General features: G+C 50.8%; 2 protein-coding genes across 4 annotated transcripts in view; one reads left to right on the forward strand and one right to left on the reverse strand.

The window, feature by feature from the left end:
* Nucleotides 1-639: 639 nt before the first annotated feature.
* Nucleotides 640-13,270, forward strand: BNIP5 (BCL2 interacting protein 5; the record flags this gene model as incomplete). The annotated part of the gene is made up of 11 exons (XM_080805931.1): nucleotides 640-1,279; nucleotides 2,411-2,530; nucleotides 4,118-4,182; nucleotides 4,434-4,674; nucleotides 5,687-5,818; nucleotides 6,629-6,690; nucleotides 7,004-7,241; nucleotides 8,008-8,139; nucleotides 9,217-9,281; nucleotides 10,628-10,891; nucleotides 13,220-13,270. 11 exons carry the CDS (start codon nucleotides 640-642, stop codon nucleotides 13,268-13,270), a joined length of 2,010 nt encoding a protein of 669 aa, XP_080662057.1.
* Nucleotides 13,271-17,306: 4,036 nt separating this feature from the next.
* Nucleotides 17,307-20,107, reverse strand: part of PNPLA1 (patatin like domain 1, omega-hydroxyceramide transacylase) — a 44,338-nt gene continuing 41,537 nt past the window's right edge. Inside the window, exons 9-10 of one of the 3 annotated variants that reach the window (XM_080806530.1) lie at nucleotides 19,699-19,804; nucleotides 17,307-18,926 (exon numbers count right to left, since the gene is read on the reverse strand). In XM_080806530.1, coding sequence (XP_080662656.1) covers nucleotides 18,900-18,926; nucleotides 19,699-19,804 — 133 coding nt within the window. In that variant the 3' untranslated portion in view covers nucleotides 17,307-18,899. The remainder of the gene's footprint in view (nucleotides 18,927-19,698; nucleotides 19,805-20,107) is intronic. The other 2 variants (XM_080806531.1, XM_080806532.1) reach the window with 2 other exon arrangements.

Here is a 20,107-nt window from a genome sequence, read left to right on the forward strand (position 1 = left end):
GGGGTCGGTGGAGGAGGTGGGGAGATGGGTTGGGGTCTGGATGACTTCACATTTTTGGCCCAGGCGATGGGAGGAGCACGGTTGCCATTTACTGAGCTGTCTTGTGAAACAGTCTTGCGGCCCGTGCGACAGACCCTCAGGTCACTGGCATATTTCAGGTGAGGAACCATGCGCGAGCTGCCCGAAGTCCGGAGGGGCAGGACTGGGCCCCTGGCTCCAGCTGTATTAGTTTCCTATTGCTGCTGTAACAAAATACCACAAACTCAGAGGTTTGAGAACAACATGAGTTAATCACCCTCCAGTTCTGGGGGATCAGAAGTCAGTCAGTCTCAATGGACTAAAATCCGGGTGTCGGCAAGGCCGTGCCCCTTCTGGCCGTGCCCTGGGGTAGTTGCCGAGCGGCTGTGACATCTGGAGCATGACCTCCATGGTTTAGTTTCCTCCCCTGGAAAACGGGGATGAGGCTAGTCCAACCTCCCGGGACTGCTGAGGCATTGAATGGAGACGACAGCTCTGAGGGTTGGTTATCGCTCACATGAATGGGCACGGTGGCTCAGAGCACAGGTGAGCCTGGCCGGCCGCTGCCGCATCTGTGGTAGGGCTCTTGTAAGGGAACTGTTTGCTTTGTTCGTAGTGCCCATGGAGAATCCACGGGGACCCAAGAAGCCTCTGTCAGGGAGGAGAGCCAGGTCTCTGGACAGGTCACACGGCCCCAAGAAGGACTCCGAGTCATGGGACTGCCAGTGCCTGTCCCTGCCCATGCTCACCAGCCCCTCCAGGCGGCTGCTCCACCGGACGGCCAGCGATGGCACCAGATGTCCCCAGAACCCAGCTCAGTCTGTGGAGGCTCAGGACACCATGGCCACAGCCCTCAGCCCAGAGGAGAACAGGGAGTTTGTCCCCAGTGACCAGAGGCCTCCACAGGACACCAAGAAGGACAAGGCCCAGAAGCGCGGCCAGCAGGGGTGGCTGAAGACCCTTATAAACTTCTTTCTGAGGACGGGCCCGGAGGAGCCTAAAGAAAAGGGCAGCCAGAAGGCAAAGGGGAAGGACGGCCTCTCCAAGCCTGAAGAAACCCCTGAGACCCCGGGGGACACAGCTCCTAGGAAGAAAGCCCACGACAAGAAGGCCAGCCGCAAGAAACACGGTCACAAGAAACATGTTGCTGAGGAAACCAAGGGAGCCCAAGATCAGGAGGCAGAAGGCCAAGAGACAGGGCTGCCCAAGATGGCTGCCGCCCAGTGCTCTGAGGAGGCTGACCTGGGCCCAGCACCCAAGGGTGAGCAGACGATGCCTGGTCACCCCCCTGCCCCACCCCCAAGGGCTAGGGTACTCTAAGCCAGGGGTCCCCAAACCTCTCAACGGAGATGGACTTGGAAGGCAGGGCAACCATCAGGGACAGCTCCACTGTGAAATTTCTTTGAGGCAGAACAGCACCGTGGCTGAGAACCTGCTGTCAAACCCGGCTGCCACCAGTGTGACCCGGGGCTGGCGACTTTCCTCTCTGAGCCTCAATTATTTTTTTCCATCCATAAAATGGGGATAGCGACAGTTGCTACCTCCTGGGATAACCGTGGCCCGGAGCTGGCACAGGGTGGGTTTGGGGTGGGGGTGCTGGTGGCAGGGCAGGGGATGGGAAGGCAGGGCGGGAGGTGAAAAGGGAAGCCCAGCCCACGACTTTAATTCAGAGGTGAGAGGACCATGGGCAGGGCCAGAGAGGTGGAAGAAGTATGCAGGTTCTAGGATCGGCTGTATCAGGAATAAATTTGCTCTGTGACCTTGAGCAAGTCCTCTCCTCGACCTTTGGTTCTTCATTTGGAAAATAAGGAAGCTGGTCCCCAAGGTGCCTTTCTTTCCTGACTCTTACTTAGGTCCTGGAGTGGAAGGGTCTGCAGGCACCTGGAGGGAAACAGAGCTTTGCCCTGTAGCTCTCAAAATTCACCATGGGTGGTTGTTGTTGTTTTGGGTTTTTTTTAAGATTTTATTTATTTATTTATTTATTTAGAGAGGGTACACACGAGCTGGGGGAGGGGCAGAGGAAAAAGGAGAGAGAGAGAATCTCAAGCAGACTTCCCGCTGAGCGTGGAGCCCGACAGGGGCTTTTGATCCCCAAACCCTGTGATCATGACCTGAGCCGAAATCAAGAGGCAGACACTCAACCAAGTGAGCCACCCAGGCGCCCCCAAACTCACCATGTTTTTAATGAGAATAAGAACGCCTGGGTTGAAGCAGCCTGTTTTCAAATGGAAACCTTGGCAGGTTTCTGGATTTTTGGTTAAGCCTAGAGTTACAGTTCCTGTCCTGCTGTGAGCTCTGTGCCATTTCAATGTGTTTATGAAAAAAGTCAGAAGAATGTCATGGACACCCCTTCACACCCCCACACATACACTTACTTTCCACTTTCTTCCAGGTGGGGAAGGTTCTGATCTCCACCAGTCCTTGTCCACTGAGGACAGGGGTCCTGGAGTGTCGGAGATCTCTTCTCAAGCCACAGGTCACTGGCGGGAAGAGGAGCTCAAAAACCTTGACAGTGAGTCAGAATCTACTTAGTATCCTCTTTCCCTGATGCTGGGGTGGCCCGAACCAAATGAAATGGATTGTTCTGGATGACTGCTTAGACCTTGGATGGTCCCTTTCAAAAATGCCTATGCTGATCTTGCTCCTTCTGGTGCTGCTGGTCACATTTACTTATTTTAGATTTTCACAGAAGGGAGTCTCAGGAATTAGAACAGCCACTGGCAAATGTTCCTGCCTTATGTGTTAATGAGCATGGGCCTTTTTTTTTTTTTTTTAGTCTTTTTAAATTTATAGAAGGAAGATGGAATAGGGACTATAGAATTTATTTATTTATTTTTTTGGAATATAGAATTTATATATACATTTACATATATGGAAGAGTGGAAGAGTTCTGTGCACACTCATATACTCCCAGTTGTTGACGGAGGCCAATATTTGCTTCATACGTGTGTGTGTGTGTGTGTGTGTGTGTAATTTTGTTGCTGAGCCATTTTCAGTAAAATGGTCCTTCATCCTTAAATACTTAAGCACCCATCTCCGAGAAATGAGTACAGTCTCACGCACAACTACAATACTGTTGTTGCCCCTATTAATCTAAGTCCCTATAAAGAATGGGCATATTTCAAAAGATAATAAAACATCTATGCATCTGTCAAAGAATAACTAAAAGACATTTAGTTGGCTGGTCTGCAGGCTGTGTGTTTTACATGCTAATTGTTTTTTCACACTAGAGGAAATCAGCTGGTAGACCAAGTCAAGGAACAAAAGCCCAACAAGATTTATAAATGAGACAGAAGCGAGGGAGGGAAATGGGAGGGTGACAAAATCTGTAGACAGCCCGGGACTGGGGAGTCTTGTTTGCACCTTCTTTCGTGTAAAGCAGTCAGCTGGCAGCTAGCAGAGGCTACTCCCGGGCATATTGTCTCTGGATCGGTGATGGGGGGTATCAAAGAAAACCATTTATGTTGTTTGTGGTTTCTCCGTAAAGACTTAGTGGGGTAGGCCACCTGTGTCATGCCTGCTGGGTTCCCTCTGTCCTCCTCCTTAGTTAGGCTGGGTCACCACCATTTCCCACACTGGAATTTGGCAGCTGGGAAGATCAGCATGAGGCTCCCACAGTATTTCCAAGCACAGTTCCTTGATGGCCTGATAGCCGTCTGAGGGAAGCAGAACCGAGATGATGATTCACACTTCACAGGGAAAGAGATGAAGGCCCAGAGAGGTTAAGAGATTTACTCAAGTTCACACAGCTTGCCAAACCCAAAGCAGATATTCACAAATCTGTAAAGGTCAAAGGTAGTGGTGGGGTACAGGTTGAACTCTTGAAGGACTGACCTGAGATGGCCTGCATAAGAATTCATGCTTTGGCCAGCTCCCCTTTCCCTGTGGATCTCCCAATTCTCTCTCAGAAACACTAGCTCCTGGGACATGGTGCTTTTTCTCACTTCCATGGCCTGAGGAACTGTTTTAAGAGTGCCCTCAATACAGAAGGACTAAGTTGATCTCAGAAGTCCAAGACTGCCATTAGAAAGCATTCTCTGCACATGGAGAAATGTGGTGCATTTCGCTAATGCTAACTGGGCGCTTCATTTTCTTTCAGAGGAGACTATCATCAGGATGATAGTGGAATTTCTCCAAGGAGTGGGAGACCAGTGGGAGAAGGAGGTAAGGAGCAAATGGTCTGTGTAGACCCCCAGAGGCTTGCTGCTTCCTCTTCCTCGCTGCCCCCCCTTCCCCTTCCATGCTCAAGCTCCATCTGCCCTTCTAGGCCTCAGTGCTCCCCTGCTCTGGGTTCTGTCACCTCCCTCCCCTGGGGCCACCTTGAAGCACTTGGTTGTTCTTCAGTTGCTTCTCAGGAAGTTTTTCCCTCTCCTCAAGGTCAGTCCCTGACTCAGTTTCTCTCATCTCTCCCACAGCGGCTTCAAGCTCCTCGGCCAGAGGTGGTTCCACAGAACCCAGCACCAGCTGTCAGGAAGAAATCCCAAGAGAAGAAGTCGAGTCTCAAGAGAGCCTTTTCTCACAAGAAACATGGCTCTGAGGAGCCTAAGAGAGCGGGACCCGCAGATGTTTCCAGCCTGGAGTCCCGGCCGCTCAGGAGGCCCAACTTTCTGCCCCTGTGTGTGGGGGGCCACCAGCCCTCCACCTCCAGCAGCCCTGGTAAGTAGGCTCTGAGTTACTAGCAACAAAGCAGCTGCCTCCAGCTCTGGAACCTTCTCCCGGGTTCAAACTGGACATTTTAAGGGCTGCCGTCCCAGTTCTGACTTTTGCTCTGGCCCAAGCAGTGTGGGGAAGGCAGTGGGGAGGAGAAAGGGATGATAGCAGGTGACCTCCACACATGAAACCTCACTGTCTAGGCAGGCAATCCAGCTAAGCCCCCCAGGGGAGACTGTGTTGAGGAATCCCTCAGCCATCCCCATGGCTTCACAGCTCCCGCCTCTCAACCCTGCCAGGGGTCACACCGGCAGGAAGGAACTACAGCCTGGGACGCAGGACACCTAGGCTCTGAACTGGGACTTTCTACATCATTCCCCATCTCTGTGCCTGCCTCAGTCTCCTCATCTGTAAAATAAGACCCTTCTGTACTGTGTATCTATACTCCATCAGTTTTCATAGCCATATTGTTATCCCCATTTTACAGATGAGGGAACTAAGGCTTGGGGAGGTCAAACAATGCGTTCAAGTTCACATGGCCCACAAATGATGGGACCAGGGCTAGACCTGCCAGCTCGGTGGCAGGGAGGAATGGCTTAGCCTCGTCACTTGTCCTGGCCAGGAAATTTTACATTTTAAAAAGGAGGGGCAATGTTTTGGACCAAATAGAGAGCCCCAGTGGTGGAATTCTGGCCCTGCTGTGTTAAGTCATGCCAAGGAATCAGGCCTTTACTCTCCACACCACGGAGATGCTGGAGGAGGAATGAGGTTACTGGAGGAGGGAGGAGTGGAGGGCAAAGCCGGGGAAAGCCAGTTGTAAGAAGTGCAAGGGGATAAGGGAGCGAGGTCTGGACCAGTACCTCAGAGCCTTGACCCTGACCCCCTGCTCATCTCTGCCCCAGCAAGGCCTTTGTACACTCTAGCCATGGAGTGGACTTTGGAACTCTGCTAACTTCTCTGTGTTAGTTAACACCCTCACACGGATGAAACACACCCACCATTTCTTCATGCTTCTCAGGCTCGGAGGAACCCCGCATCCAAGAGGCCCTGTCCGCAGACGGCGGGGCTCCAAGCCCCTTCGAGCTTGCCGCCCAGGCAGGAAGCCAGGGACCCGAAGAGGCCTTGCAGACCAACAGAGCCTTGGAATTCAGTTAGTATCCCCTCCTTTTCTCAGAGGCCCCTTGGAAATCATGTGGCCTGACCCCTCCCCACACAGAAGAGAAACTGGCCCAGAGAGAGGCAGTGACCTGGCCTTGACTTCCGCAGAGCACAGCAGGCGGGGTCCAGAGCCTCGGGGCAATGAATAAGCTATTCAGAGCTAATAAATGTTAGCTGCCCTTTATTGTTACTATAGTGGTGGTTCTGGAGCCCAGCTTGAGAGCAGGGCCTCCGGAGAAGTCCGGAGGAGAGGAAGGAGGGGAGGGGCCCTAGGGGCAAGGTTCAACAGACCGGTGCTGTCACTCTTACTCCCTTACCATTGGCAGAACCGTCAGTTCTGCGTGTCTGGAGAACCTTTGAAGTATCCACTTCCTCCACATCCCCCATCCTGCCTTGTCTGCTTCCCACAGAAACTGTGCCTTGAAGGGGAATTGAGAAGGGAAGAGGAGGAAGGTGCCGGGCCAGGGGACCGGTGGGGACCTAGCCTTTCCAGATGGCCTTGAGACACCTCCTGGAGGCAGGGGCCTACGTTATCTTCCTCACACTTACGGGTGCATTGAAAGTGCTGCCTGGCCAACGAAGAAGTGAATAGATTCCCAGGGAACCAGCTCAGGCCACTTCTGAGGAATCTGCCTCGTCCCCATGGCCAGGCCCGGGACGACCGAGAAGGGCAAGCTGGTTAGCAACCTGGAGACCTGTCAGATTCACCCAGGGAGCCACTTGGGCCTTAGGAAGTGAGGGCTGACCGTAGAAAAACTATTCTCCACACTCATGTGTAAGCAAGCATTTTGTTCCCTTTTAGAAGAATTCATCCAGAGGATCACGGCCCTACTCCCGGATGCGGAGGAGCAGTGGGGAGAGAAGGTGAGGCAGACATTCCCCACACAGATCCTGACCCTCACTGTGGACACCCCCACTCCTGCTTGGCCTAAGAACTTCCCTGCCCCTCCCCCAGTGCTCCGTCTTTCCAGAGCAGGGCTCTGTTCCCTCCTTCCTGAAGCCTCCACCAGCCAGCCCCGTGGCTGCAGGCCACCTTTGTTCTGGACAGGCCTTGCCCTCTGGTCCACAGCGGGGTCTCCATTTGTTTCAGGGGGTGCTGGTCTCTTTCCCAGCTCACTCGCAATCTCCTCACAATCCGGGGGACCTGACTCAGTTTCTCTCATCTCCCCCGCAACAGCTTCAAGTCCAGGAACCAGAGGTGGCCGTGGAAAGCCTGTCCCCGCCCTGCAGAAGGAAATCCCCTGAGAAAAAGTCCAGCTTCAGGAAAGCTTTTTCTCATAAGAAACACGGCTCCAAGGAACCGAAGAGAGCGGGGGCTGCGGGTGTTGCCAGCCCAGAGTCCCGACCTCACAGGAGGCCCAGCTTTCTGCCCCTGTGTGTGGGGGGCCATCAGCCCTCCACCTCCAGCAGCCTCGGTGAGCAGGCCCAGCGTTGCCATGGTCACAGAGGCTGCCTCTGGCCCCAGGCCTCCCCCTGCGCAGGCCTCAGCCCCAGGCTTGACCTTGGCTCTCCGCTCTGAGAGGGGAGGGGGGCCTGTGGGAGGGGGTGGGTGCTGGGCGCCCACTGGACCCACCACCCACAGTGCAAGCCCTCCCTCCCCCCTTACATAAACACATAAATACACAAAAATAGAAAAGTTCAGAGACCCAGGTTGGGTGAAGTAGGATGTGGCCTGGGCCTCTGCTTTTTCAAAACTCCACAGCCCGAGGTACACCACGATTCCCTTGACCTCAAAGGAGGGCCTCCTACATGCCCCTCTCACACGTGTCATCTCATTTAACCACCTAGCAACCCGTGAAGTCAGTCTTGTTATTCCCATTTGGCAGATGGAGAAAGTGAGGCTCACACAGGCAAAGTGACTCAGCCAGGCCTCACAGAGCGAAGGCGAAGCAGGCTCATCGGGTGGGATCCCTCAGCAGGCCTGCTGTTTTCTCTCAGACTATAAGGAGGCAGAGGGGGCTGCCGGCAGAAAGGAAGAAGGAGATTTCTGGAGGGGGTGAAGAAGGCACTTTGAGCTGGGCCCTGCAGGGCTGGGGGCTCGCTGAGGAGCCTGGGAAACCAGGACCCCTCTGGTGCCAGTGCCTTTGGACAGCTTCTTGTCGGGAACTGGACCCCTATGATGTGCTTGTGGATTTGAGATTTTTGCAAAACACACTCACACCATCTCCTTTCTGCCCTCAGATCTGGACGATGTCGAGCTCCAGGAGTCCTCGCCTGCAGAAGGGACCCCTGTTGGATCCTCAGAATTGTTCTCCCAGATCAGAGGCCACAAGCCAGAGGAGGAACCGCAGCCAGACGAAGTGTTCGAATCTAGTTAGTACCACCTTGCCCTCTCCTGGGGCAGCTGCCCTGGGGCTTCTACTTGTGTGGGTCTCATAGGGTGAATTCGAGCGGGGTCTGGGAAGGTGCTGACAAACACCCCAGGAGACTCCAGCAGCACAGGGAAGAGGCAGGGCTGGCCTTTCAGCTGGGGCTCCTGGGGAAGAGTTGCAGGTGGAAAGTTCTCTTCAGCTACAGAACATCTGTCTGTTCCGTGGGATGTCACTTCACCCTATGCCACCGGCCTGGTTTGCTTGAATGTTTCATATAAAATTCCCAGCTGGCTCTGGGTCTCATAACCAGTGGTGGTCTGGCAAAGGGGCTGAAGGTAGGCCTGGTGGGGAACCCAGATATGCAGGATTTGCAGTTTTCTATGGTGTAAGTGTTCCCACCATGGCTGATTTCAAGCCGCCGCTAGTTTACACCAAAAGGACCACAAATATCCGGAGTATGTGCAATTAGGTCTTGCAGCCCAGGCTCGTGGATGCATTCTTTTTTTTTTTTTAGAGATTTTATTTACTTATTTGACAGAGAGAGACATAGCAAGAGAGGGAACACAAGCAGAGGGAGTGGGAGAGGGAGAAGTAGGCTCCCCACTGAGCAGGGAGCCCGATACAATGCTCAATCCCAGAACCCTGTTTCAGGACCCGAGCCAAAGGCAGAAGCTTGATGACTGAGCCACCCACACGCCCCTCATGGACGCATTCTTGTTGCATCTGTGGCCGTGGCCTTTCCCCCTCCCTGCTTTCTGATTAGCTGCTCCTGGTCCCAACTCCCATGCCTGACCACGCTACTCAGTAGCCTGGACAGGGGACATTGGAAGGTCTCAGTTTCCCCATCTGTCGAATGGAGCCGAGGTGAGCCTTGACTGGCCAACGTCCTTTCAGTTTCTATAAAGCAAACTCAAGTAAAGCTTTCATGCCTCAGCCCTAGTTTCGGGGAAGATTTTTCTTTGCCCTTCAGAACTAGTCCATGTGCTGTGCTTTAGAGACAACAATATCATCTGTAATGGGAGCACGAGTTATTGCAGAACTCGTCAACAGTCCGCGGATCTTTCTTTATTTTCCTTAGAGGAGCTGATCATTCAGAGGCTGGTGGACCTTCTCCAAGAAGTGGATGGCCAGTTGGGGGAGCAGGTAAGGCCTGTTCAGTCCCGCCAAGGCTGGCCCTGGGGGGGCCTCATCATCGCACAGCTGAGGCCCGAGTTCAGTCCCCATATCTCCACATCCAAGTGACCTTGGGCATGTCCCTTAACCTCTCTGAGCCTCTGTTTTCTCTTTTGCAAAATAGGGGTTATATATCAACTTGACAAGGCTTAGTATATATATATATATAGAAAATGCCAGTCACATAGCAGATGAGATAAATGTTAGCTGAAAATAATATAACACCCATGGGGCTCTCACCCTGCTGGCCAGGACTTCCCCAAATCCAAATCCCCCTCAAGGTTTCACTCATGTCTGACCTCCCCGGAAGCCTCCTTCCCTAAGTCCGGCCTGCCAGTCCCACTGATCGTGTCCTCTGCGAGCTTCCTTTTCACTCTGCCTCAGCCCACATTTCAGCATCAATGTGCTCTGCAATTCTCTCAAGCTTTTAGCTTTTCCCCTCCTGCTGGAGAGCCTGTAATAGAAAGTTCCCTCTTTGAAAGCCTCACAGTCTGCTTGGAGAGACAGACACAGATCACATATGAGGTATCAGATATGAGCATAAGTCATGGATGGGTCATGAGCAGAGCGGGCTCTGGGAGTGCCTCACTTTACCACCACGGTGCACACTGGCCCAACTCCCCACTGCCAGCACCCTTGTCCTTTTGCCTGAGAACTGGCTTCTGGGAACAATTTTGCCACCCACATGGCAGGCCAGAATGATCACCACCCCCCTTACGGGGATAACTCCGAGGAGTATGTTCTACCTCCACTCCTGGAGTGGCCAGTGAGGACCAGGCTTGGTAGCTGGAGTGGGTGGACTGCCTTCCTAGCCTTGTCCCAGATCTCCATCACCCCGTCAGTGTTTCCCTGCATCACTTACCACATAAACTAGCCGCCCCTGAGCCCTTGGAATGCAACCCAGGACATTTAGGTATTAAGAGGGGACAACTGAGAGTGGGAACTGAAATTCACCCAACATCTACTCCGCATGGAACATTCTACATAAACGACCTCACTGAATCCCCTCCCCCAACAACACCGTGCAGGCGCCGGACATCATTACTGCCATGCCCTGACTAAACTGAGGCTCAGGGAAATCCCACAGCTAGTAAATGCTATTTTGCTATTTAAGCCTCTGTTATACAGAGACCTGCTTTTTTTTTTCTTTTTTTCTTTTTTACCCACATTGTTCTGCTGCTTGGAGTTGAACCTCGCAGAGCAGAGCAGAGTCTGAGAGGCTCCCAGCCTGGGTGCGTGGAGCTGGGCAGAGGGCAGCTGGCGGGAGGCGGCTCTCTGCCACCATCCCTGATGGCCTCCCTTGTCTCTGCTTCCAGATCCGGCGACACCCCAGCTTTAAGAGGTTTTTATACAAGCTCTCAGACTCCTCCCTCAGGAAGCTGGCAGCCACCCTGCAGAGACAGAAGGCCCACTCTACAGAGCCGGACAGTCACCTCACCGAGAGAACTTACCACTTTGCCTTCGGCTCGTCTAACAGATTTGCCGGCAACGACAGCCACGCGGTCCTGAGGCTCATGGGCCTGCGCTATGGTCACGGCCAACACAGCTACGCCCACTTCCCATGCCGGGTGGCCAAGCAGGTGAGAACCAGCGGCAACAGGCTCCAGATACCAACAGGACCAGGATCCCTTACTGGCCTCTCCCTTCCCCTGCTGAGTTCTTGACCTTCGGGGTGGGGCTCACTCAAATGCCACCTCCTTGCGGAGGCCCGGTGAGATGCTTCAACATCCACAGGGGCCATTTTTTTCCAAAACCCTCACTGGTTTTAATGGATCCTCAGTACCTGCTTTATTTGGCTCTGGTCCCTAATCATCTGTGCATTTTCACCCTTTTTGATTTTGGTATGGAACCCTGGACCGGTGCTACTCTCGCTTACCATCTTGTTGTTTCATGGGTTGTGCTGTTTGGCTTCCCAAAGTCACGACTCTCATAAAATTTAAACCTCAAAGCAAAGGAAGGTTCCGTATCAAGTGATGGGTGAGGTAGATGGGGAAGGTCCATGGGCTGTTGGTTCTGGAAGGCTTCCAAGGCAGGGCGGACCTTCACTGACCTTGTCTTGGTTGATTGATTAAGAATAGCTTCTCCCCGCCATGGATCTCACTCTTCTGATCAATTTCATGCTTTTCCTAATAAGCCCCTGTGCTCCTAAGGCTCTGAGATGGTCCCTTTAGAAATAATACTTCTCACTGATTTTTTTTTTTAAAGTCTGAGTTTTCATGTTGTCTGGTGGATTCTGATAAGCAGTGTTCCACATCTTTTCCAAAATCACTTAAGATAACCTGCCTACAGACATTTTGACCCAGATCTTTAGTGCAGAGGCTAACAAATGAAGGTGTGACGTTAAAGGAAGGAAGCGGTCTTGGGGCGCCTGGGTGGCTTAGTCGGTTAAGCGTCTGCCTTCTGCTCACATCATGATCTCAGGGTCCTGGGATGGAGCCCTGCATCAGGCTCCCTGCTCAGTGAGGAATCTGCCTATCCTTCTGCCGCCCCCTGCTCATGTTCTCCCTCTCTCCTTCTCTCTCTCTCAAATAAATAAAATTTTAAAATCTTTAAAAAAAAAAACAAAGGGAGGAAGCATTCTGTTTATTGGCATTGGACAAACAGAACTTCTATATCCAGGGACGCCTGGGTGGCTCAGTCGGTTAAGCAGCTGCCTTCAGCTCAGGTCATGGTCCCAGGGTCCTGGGATCGAGTCCTGTATCGGGCTCCCTGCTCAGCGAGGAACCTGCTTCTTCCTCTGCCTGCCGCTCCACCTGCTTGTACTCTCGATTGCTCTCTCCCATGTGCGCTCTCTCTCTTGCAAATAAGTAAATAAAAATCTTAAAAAAGAAAAAAAGAACTTCTAATCCAAATGATCCCTAGACTTTTATTACAATGATGTCACCATCACACAAACACTCTGCTTCTCCTGGAATTACCTTTCAAAGTCATGTGATGCATCTCTCAAGGACGCTGGTCTGATTTCATAATACTAGTATCCTGTCATTCAAATGGTCTGCTCTATGTTCTCTGATTTTCCTGGTGGAAACTCCTTATGACTTTTAACTTCTCTTTCCTCAGCCGCATTATCTTTGCCCAGATATGGGGATATTATGGATAATTTGCCCTCTAGGATGGATTAGGTCATCGCTTATAGAGTGATCTGAGTTCTTTGTGAAAGATATTATAGAAACAACAGCTCTGACATCCGCAGTAGTCCCAGCTCCATCTTCTGGTTTTACTGACCATTCATTCACTCACTCATTCACTCACTCACTCACTCATTCATTCACTCACTCACTCACTCATTCATTCGACCAGTAGATACTGAGAACCTCCACTGGGCCCTGCTGTGCAAGGTGCTGTGAGGGCCTGAGGAAGGTTCTGCTATAGGAAAAGACAGAATGTTTCCTGATGATGAAATTAAGTACCTGTAAAATGCCAAATTAGTGGTAACTGAGGCGAATGAAGCCATTGGCCCTGGAAGCCTTCCAGGGGGTGGCAGGCATGGATGTTGAAGGATGGAGAGGTCGTGGATAGGGAGAAAGGACCAGGAGAGCACTGCAGATAGGAGGTACTGAGTGAGTCCAGACCCAGAGGGGACAGCTAGTATGCTGTGTTGCTATGCTAATAATTAGAAATCTGTTGCTATCAGAGTGGGACCCACAAGTCATTGGGGCTATAGCTAAAACCTATGTTTTTTTTCTCCTTTCAGAACATCGCAAGTCATGAAACCCAAAGTCCAGATTAAAAGCTGTGCTTTAAACTCAAGTTCCCTTGACCTATTCAAATAATTGACATCTTGAGGCAGGACCTCCTCATGACCCCCTTCACAGATATGAATGACGACAAGAAGGGATGGCCGTCTGCGTCCGTGTGCCATCTTGGGCTTCCTGAGACTGAGACACATGAAGCCCTCTCCCACTTAGCTGGACGCGGAAGCCATGCTGGGGAAAGGAGAGCACTGCGCTGGGAGTTAGGAGACCAGAGCACCACCTGCTGACCTGCCCCAAACTTGCTGCAAGACCCCAGACTTGTTTGTCTTCCTCTCTAGACCTTGGATTCTGGCCAAGACTATGTATGCAGCCCATGGGATCCCTTCTGACTCCATTGTGCTCAAGTGTCTCTAAACGGTGGGGGGGGGGGGGGAGTTGTTGGGGGGGAGGCCGGTGCTTTCATTCAGTGGCTAACTACGTGCCAGTGAGCTGCAGGCAGTCCTTAAGTCCTTGCTCAAGGAATGAATGACCAGATGAATGAGTGCCAGAGCTCCTGAGATCCAGGCGACTCTGCCAGACATTCCTTGGGAGGCCTGGGTTCTCCACTGGAATTGTGCAACCCGTAGTTCTCTCTCTAGATTGGGAGGTAGGGAGGAAATGGGGAGCTACCTTGATAGGCCCTAGTCCTGAACATTGGACCCGGGACCAAGACCTTCACATAAGAGTACCAACTTATGTACCCTTATTTTTTACTATATTTTCCTGATCTGTAGGGTCTAAAGCTATGTCTACTATCATGTGGAAGGCTGGCCAGCATTTTCTAGATGCCAATTTCCAATGAGTCTTATTAGTTGTTTGTTTTTTTTTTTAAGTTTTTATTTATTTATTTGTCAGAGAAAGAGGGCACAAGGAAGGGGAGCTGTAGGCAGAGGAAGAAGCAGGCTTCCAACTGATCAGAGAGCCTGATGTAGGGTTTGATCCCAGGACCCTAGATTATGAGCTGAGCCAAAGGCAGATGCTTAACCAACTGAGCCACCCAGGCATCCCAAGTCATAGTTTTTTAAAATAAATTTTTGTCTAATCTCTCACCAGAATACCCACATTCATTTAACCAGATGTACATTCACGTGCAACAAGTAATTTATTCAGTTGATCAACAGTGCTTAATGTCCGTATGGATTTACAGACACCTCTCAGGAGGTCTGCAGGCCTCAGAAAGAAGACCTATGGACTGGGGATCTCTGATCTCTCAGAATCCTTCCAACCCTGTGTCCTATAATCCTATGTCCAGAGAAGGGACGCTGATGCCTTGCACCTCTCCCATCTCATGGGGTTTTGCCCAGAGTCAGTGAGAAAACAAATGCGAAGATTTCTGAAAATTACACGGTGCCTTGTCCATGTATGTTGTTATTCTGATTATAGCTAAAATCTGGGTAGTTTTCAGGAAATGGGGAAAGGCTTTAAGCTGGATTGCCATGGATGGTTGCATGGGTGTGCACTGCCTGAGGACACCATACCCCAAGCCATGCTATTCACGTCCTAGACTTTGTAGATTTGTGGATTTATGATAGCAGTTTTCTACTTGATGGCAGTAAAGTGTCTTGAGAAAGGACTTCTTTTTGTTTTTGTACAAAGGCTATGTGTGGGCTATTAGAGGCTCTGCCTTCTACAGAGCTGAACAGTTTGAACAGCTTGGCTCAGATGGGCAATTTGCCAGATGTCCATTATCTACATGCCTGCCCAACAGGTTATAAACATAGCCATTGGACATTGCCTGGAACACATGGCCATAGGGGAGAGAGTATTAAAATCTGGACTCTCTCTTATTACCCTGATTGGACACTATATTGCTATGTTGAATGTGGTGATCACTGTGGTGTAGGACAGGGGGGTGAAACCAAGGGCAGAGAGAGAGGCTTTGGACACTTAGATTGGACTGGCCTCAAACCTGATGCAAAGTTTTAGGAAGTTCAACAAAGCATATTCTGCAAGTCATTTGGTTTTATTGCTGATTCTAAGACATGGGGGGAGAGGTGATCTATTTATGGATTTATTTTAGTGTTCAGGAACACTGCCCCAAAATGCGAAGGATCAGAATCAGTTTTGAAATGAGGGTCAGGAACCTTCTGTACATAGTTTCTTATTTGGGATGATGTTCTTTAAGTTGTATAAGTATTTGGTATGAGTTCCCGATGCTGGCATCTGAGTCTCATTTTTGTACTGTTATTTAAGCAAATAAAAAAATTGACTTGCGCCAAAGTCTCATCTGAATTATTCACAATGCTGTCGAGATGGGAGTCCACCTGCCACATCTGGGCCAGTCTGGGGCCTGCGAGACAGTGAGGGTCAGCCTCCCTGTCCCCACCTGGAGGCCCTTTCTGGTTGCTCCCCAAGTGTCTGCTCCTTGGGGTGCCAACTTGTTGGGCCAGTAATGGAGTGCCCTGAGCATTGGAGACCTGGGTTTTCGCCCGACTTCCCACAGAATGAGGCCCTCAGGGACACGATACTTGCCTCTGCACCTGATGTTCTACCACTCTGTGACTGTTAAGATGACAGTTAATTGTATGTCCAGAAACATCTGGGTCAGTCTTGATTCTACATCGTCTGTTTTATGAAGTGTCTAATTTTGGTGCCCAAACTGTCACTTGGAACTGGGGTAAAAATGGACAGAATACTGTGTCTAGATTTTGGTCCAGAGAATGTGGTCTCTGCTAAAAGGCTTTAAAGACCTCCTCCCCTGACTCTCAGGTAACACGTGAGTTCTTCCAGAGGCTTCCTGGGGAAGGTGGTACATAGATGGGCTTCTTTCCCAACCACCTCTCCGCTCCCAAACCTTGAAGGCTCACTGTAATGCTCTGAGGAGGGCAGAAGAGGGCAGCACCTCACTTCACAGACCAGAAAGAGCAAGTGCCCCGTTCAAGGTCACGTGGCCACCTATAGACAGAACCAGGCCAGATTCCAGCTCCCAGAACCCGTTTAGTGCCTTCCCGAACTATCTAATCCATTAGTTCATTCACGCAACCAATATTTATTGAACATTTACTATGTGCCCGGTCTGATCTAGCTCTGTGCAATATATACGTGTAAAAGGCACCATCCCCACCCTCGGGGAGTTCATGGACCTCACTCATTACAGGATTTTGGTGGTGGGGACATCATTGTGCAAAGGTGGGCAGGGGTCCCTCGACTCACATCACAGAGGTTCTCAAGAGCACTGAGGTACGTACGTGGGAGTCCCTGCTCCTTTGAAAGGCTTTGAAAAGGTGGGTAAGTGCCATCAGGACATAATTAACCTGATTTCTGACCCTGAGAAGTCAGGAGGCTAAGTGAGTAAGAGATAATGGGGTCTGCCAAGACCTGGTTAGTTTGGGATGTGAGCTAAGTTACACAGAGGCCTATGAGGTAGAGGTCGTTTGGATATGCTTGTTTGGAAGATCAGAGAATGTTCTGCCCTTGGCCTCCGCACCAGTGAGACCTCCAAGTTCAGAGTACAGTGACTGGCACATTAAACCAAAAACAAAAACAAAAACAAAACAATCCACTAGTATTGGCTTAAAAAAAAAAAAGCCATTATAAGGAGAGAGGAGCTAATTAGAGTTGCCAAATTTAGCAAATAAAAATATGGGTGGCCTAGTTAAATGTGAATTTCAGAGACACAACAAATAATAGCAATACTGGGGCCATCCTTATACTAAATAATGAGTCATTGTTTATCTGAAATTCACATTTAACGCAGTGTCCTATATTTTATCTAGCAACCCTGGAACTAATGCAAGAAGAGTTCTCTTAATTACCTTGTCATGGGGAAAAGGGAAATAAGCAAAAGGAAGGAAAATATACAGGGGGATTTATCAATACCTATAACTGTAACATACCAACATCTGGGCTCTAAACACAGGCTTTAAGTTAGAATGACAATGACTGTCATGTTCCATTCCCCCTTGAGCACCAGGGAATAAGCATTCCAGATGCCTCCCCCATCCCGTTCACAGGGCTCAAGGCCTTAGGGCCTGCAGCCGCCGGCAAAGGCAAACCACGAGACCACTCCTGGGAGGAAAGCCAGGAGACCACAGCCAGGAGGACCCCTCTGGGTGGGACCGGTCTCTCCCCACCCACGTGGCCCCCAGGATGATCCCTCTGACTGGTCTGGGCCACAGAATCAGAGTGTCAGAGAAGGCAGAGGGTGTAGGAACACCCGAGATTTGATTCTTTTCAGCCTCTCTAAGGTACAGTTAGTTAGTGATGTAGGAAATGTTGGGGTTTGGAGCTGACGGCCAAGAAAGAATTCTTGAGGCGTCTTCGGTGCAAAAACGGTGGTTTTATTAAAGCACGGGGACAGGACCTATGAGCAGAAAAGGCTGTCCTGGGGTTGTGAAGGGTGACTGAGGATATACTTTCGAGTTGGGAGGGTTTTAGGGACAGTGCAGGCCTCCAGAGTATTTTGGAAACAAGGTTTCCAGGATACTGAGGGGGCTAGAGGGGGCTGGGTATGGTTAGGAAAATGTCATTTATTACTGTTTAGGAGAAACTCTGTCATGAGCCCCTTCACATGTAGGTCAGTGGGCCATATTTTGGAGGATGATTGCCAAGGAGATAAAGGAAGTTTCCACAGGATTTTTAGATGGTAAAGCAGACTGACAGGATCCTGGGGGTTGGGGTAAGATTGTCCTTTGCCCTTAGGGAAGTGTCAATATTGAGGCAGCTAAGCTCCCAGAGGGAGGTCATTCTGCCCGTTTCAAGGACTCGTCAGTGGGCTGTCGGCAATAAGGAAATTTAATTTTTTCTCTTGTCTTTGTTTTCCACATCAGTTAGGTTCTTCCTGGCAGAACCTTCTGAAGGGTGCCTGTGTGGACTCCTGCTCCCTGACATGATCCCCTTAAATGTAGGCTCCACCAGGTCCCCTTGGCACAGCCTCCCACACTGCCTGGCTAACATTTGCATGCATCTCCCAGAGGCCCCAACCCAGCTCAGGCCTCTCTTACACCCAAGTCCTCTGGGTCTTGCATGCCAGGATTTGCTAAGCAAATACATCTGAGGTCTGTGGGAAGCCCAGGCTTCCTTGCTGGGCCTGACTGGGGCTGGAAGTTATCCATACTCCAGCAAGCAGTGGGGCTCATTTTTTTTTTTCTGGGTGGACTGGAAAAATTGAGGCAGAAGGTGTCTTTCTCACGGAATGTTTTCACTGAGGCATGAACAGCAGAACGATTCGGCCCTCATGCCGCCCTCCTACTGGGAGATGGGGAGGGAAGGGACATCTGGCCTCCTGTTTCCTCCACAACCACAGTGGGACTCACAGGAGCACAGGGCAGCCCGCTCAACATGGCAGCAACTGCAAGCCCTGGGGAGCTGTGAAGGACCTCATGCCTGATGGGCTCTGCAAGGGATTCCGCTGAGCAGCCAAGAGTCCAGTGGTTGCAGATCAAGCCTTCGTTCCACTAGGAGAGTTGAGAGTTCAAAACAAAACAAAACAAAACAAAAGAACTTGGTCTTTTGACACCACACGAGAGAGGAAAGTGCATCACACACACACCCCCCCCAAGTGTTCAACCTGGAGACTAGATTCTGGGACGCCAGGATGGATGCAGTCCCTCTCAAAGAAGCAGACTCAGGCTGGGGCTGGGAGGAAGGCCCAGAGCTCAGCCAGCCGGGAGGAGGAAGTACTATGGGCTCTTCAGAGCCCGTCTGTCTGTCCAGAGCAGAGGAGTGGAAGGGCTGGAGGACCGCTGAGAAGCTGAGAGGATGTCTAGGCAAAGAGGTGCTTGCCCAAGGGAAGCAGGACCTCCACACCAACAGGCTTGATAGTGGGCAACACCTGGTCCCCAAAAGGTCTGCGTCTGAGAGCCTTGGGGAGAAGGCTCTACTTTGGGGTCATCACGTTCTCTCCCATTCCAGCTCAAGTTCTCTCTTGGTTCACAGCTTCCTAGAAAAAGGACAGAGAGTCATCATTTCTAAGTCCCTCATTGAGGACTTTCCTCCCCTTATTTCCACTGAGAACATCCCTCACAGCTTCCTGCAGGTCGGGCAGCCCCAAGCAAGGAGCCAGGCCCCATTCTAGCCAATTGGATGCATGGAAGTTGGAAATCTCAATTTATATCAAAAAATCAGTTAGCAAATCCCACTTTATTATACAAGGGGTTTTTTGTTTGTTTGCTTGTTTGTTTTTGCAAATGGAGAATTCCATCTGCAGAGCAGGAGTTGAAAAAAGAGTGTTTGAAATGTTATTCAATTTACAAAAGTCTGATTAATATTTGGTTTTTCAGGAAGAGGAAGGAAGTAGAGTGACCTCTTGAAGGCTGAGTGTGGTTGTGTAAACTGCAGACTGCACAAGGAGATCCTGCCAATACAGAGGGGAGGCATCTCACAGACATATTTATGCCACAGGTTATTTGTACAGTTTGGTGGCTTTGTAAACCATTCATACAGATGTCTAGCAGGTGGCAGTCAACTGTTTGAACAAAATCAGTATGTTATCACAATCTTCCAGGAGCTGGCAATCAAGTTCTCCAGGAAAGGGTACTGTTTTCTTAGTGCGCAAAGCAATATATGGGCTCGTGTTGGCCTTCACTATGACCAGGAAGAGGTGGGTGGGGTCAGAAAGGAAACTGGGTGGGTGAAGCTCAGAGGTCACTGTAACATCTGGGCACAGAGCAGGTAGTGTCTGGCTTCCAGGGTCATCCTGGGCAGTTCCACACCTCAGGGTCGCTGTATTCCTGGATCCGGCTGGGGTGAGGCTTGTAGGTGACCCAAACTGTCTCAGAAGTGGAGAGAAGAGAGAAGTCGAGTGGGCAGGGAGCAGACCTGGATGTAAGATGCCAAGAAAGCGCATGTGAGGAGAAATGAGACAAAAAGGAACAGTGGGAAGCCTCATGTTTCAAGGCCTCTTCCACCTGCTGTGTGACCCTGGCCAGTCACTGGCCCTCTCAAGGAAATTGCAGGAAGACTCCTGCAGAGTGCACCTCAGAGAAATGCTGGCCTGAGGACCTGTCCATTCTTGGACAGTTTTCAACTCTGACTGTGTCATTCTGTTTAAACCCTGTAAGATTCCCCAGCACCAAAAAGTCCAGCTTTGTTGGCATGGTCCACAAGCCAGCCTGCCCTATC

The sequence above is a fragment of the Martes martes genome, assembly GCF_963455335.1.
Source record: "Martes martes genome assembly, chromosome: 6".
Taxonomy (NCBI): Eukaryota; Metazoa; Chordata; class Mammalia; order Carnivora; family Mustelidae; genus Martes; species Martes martes.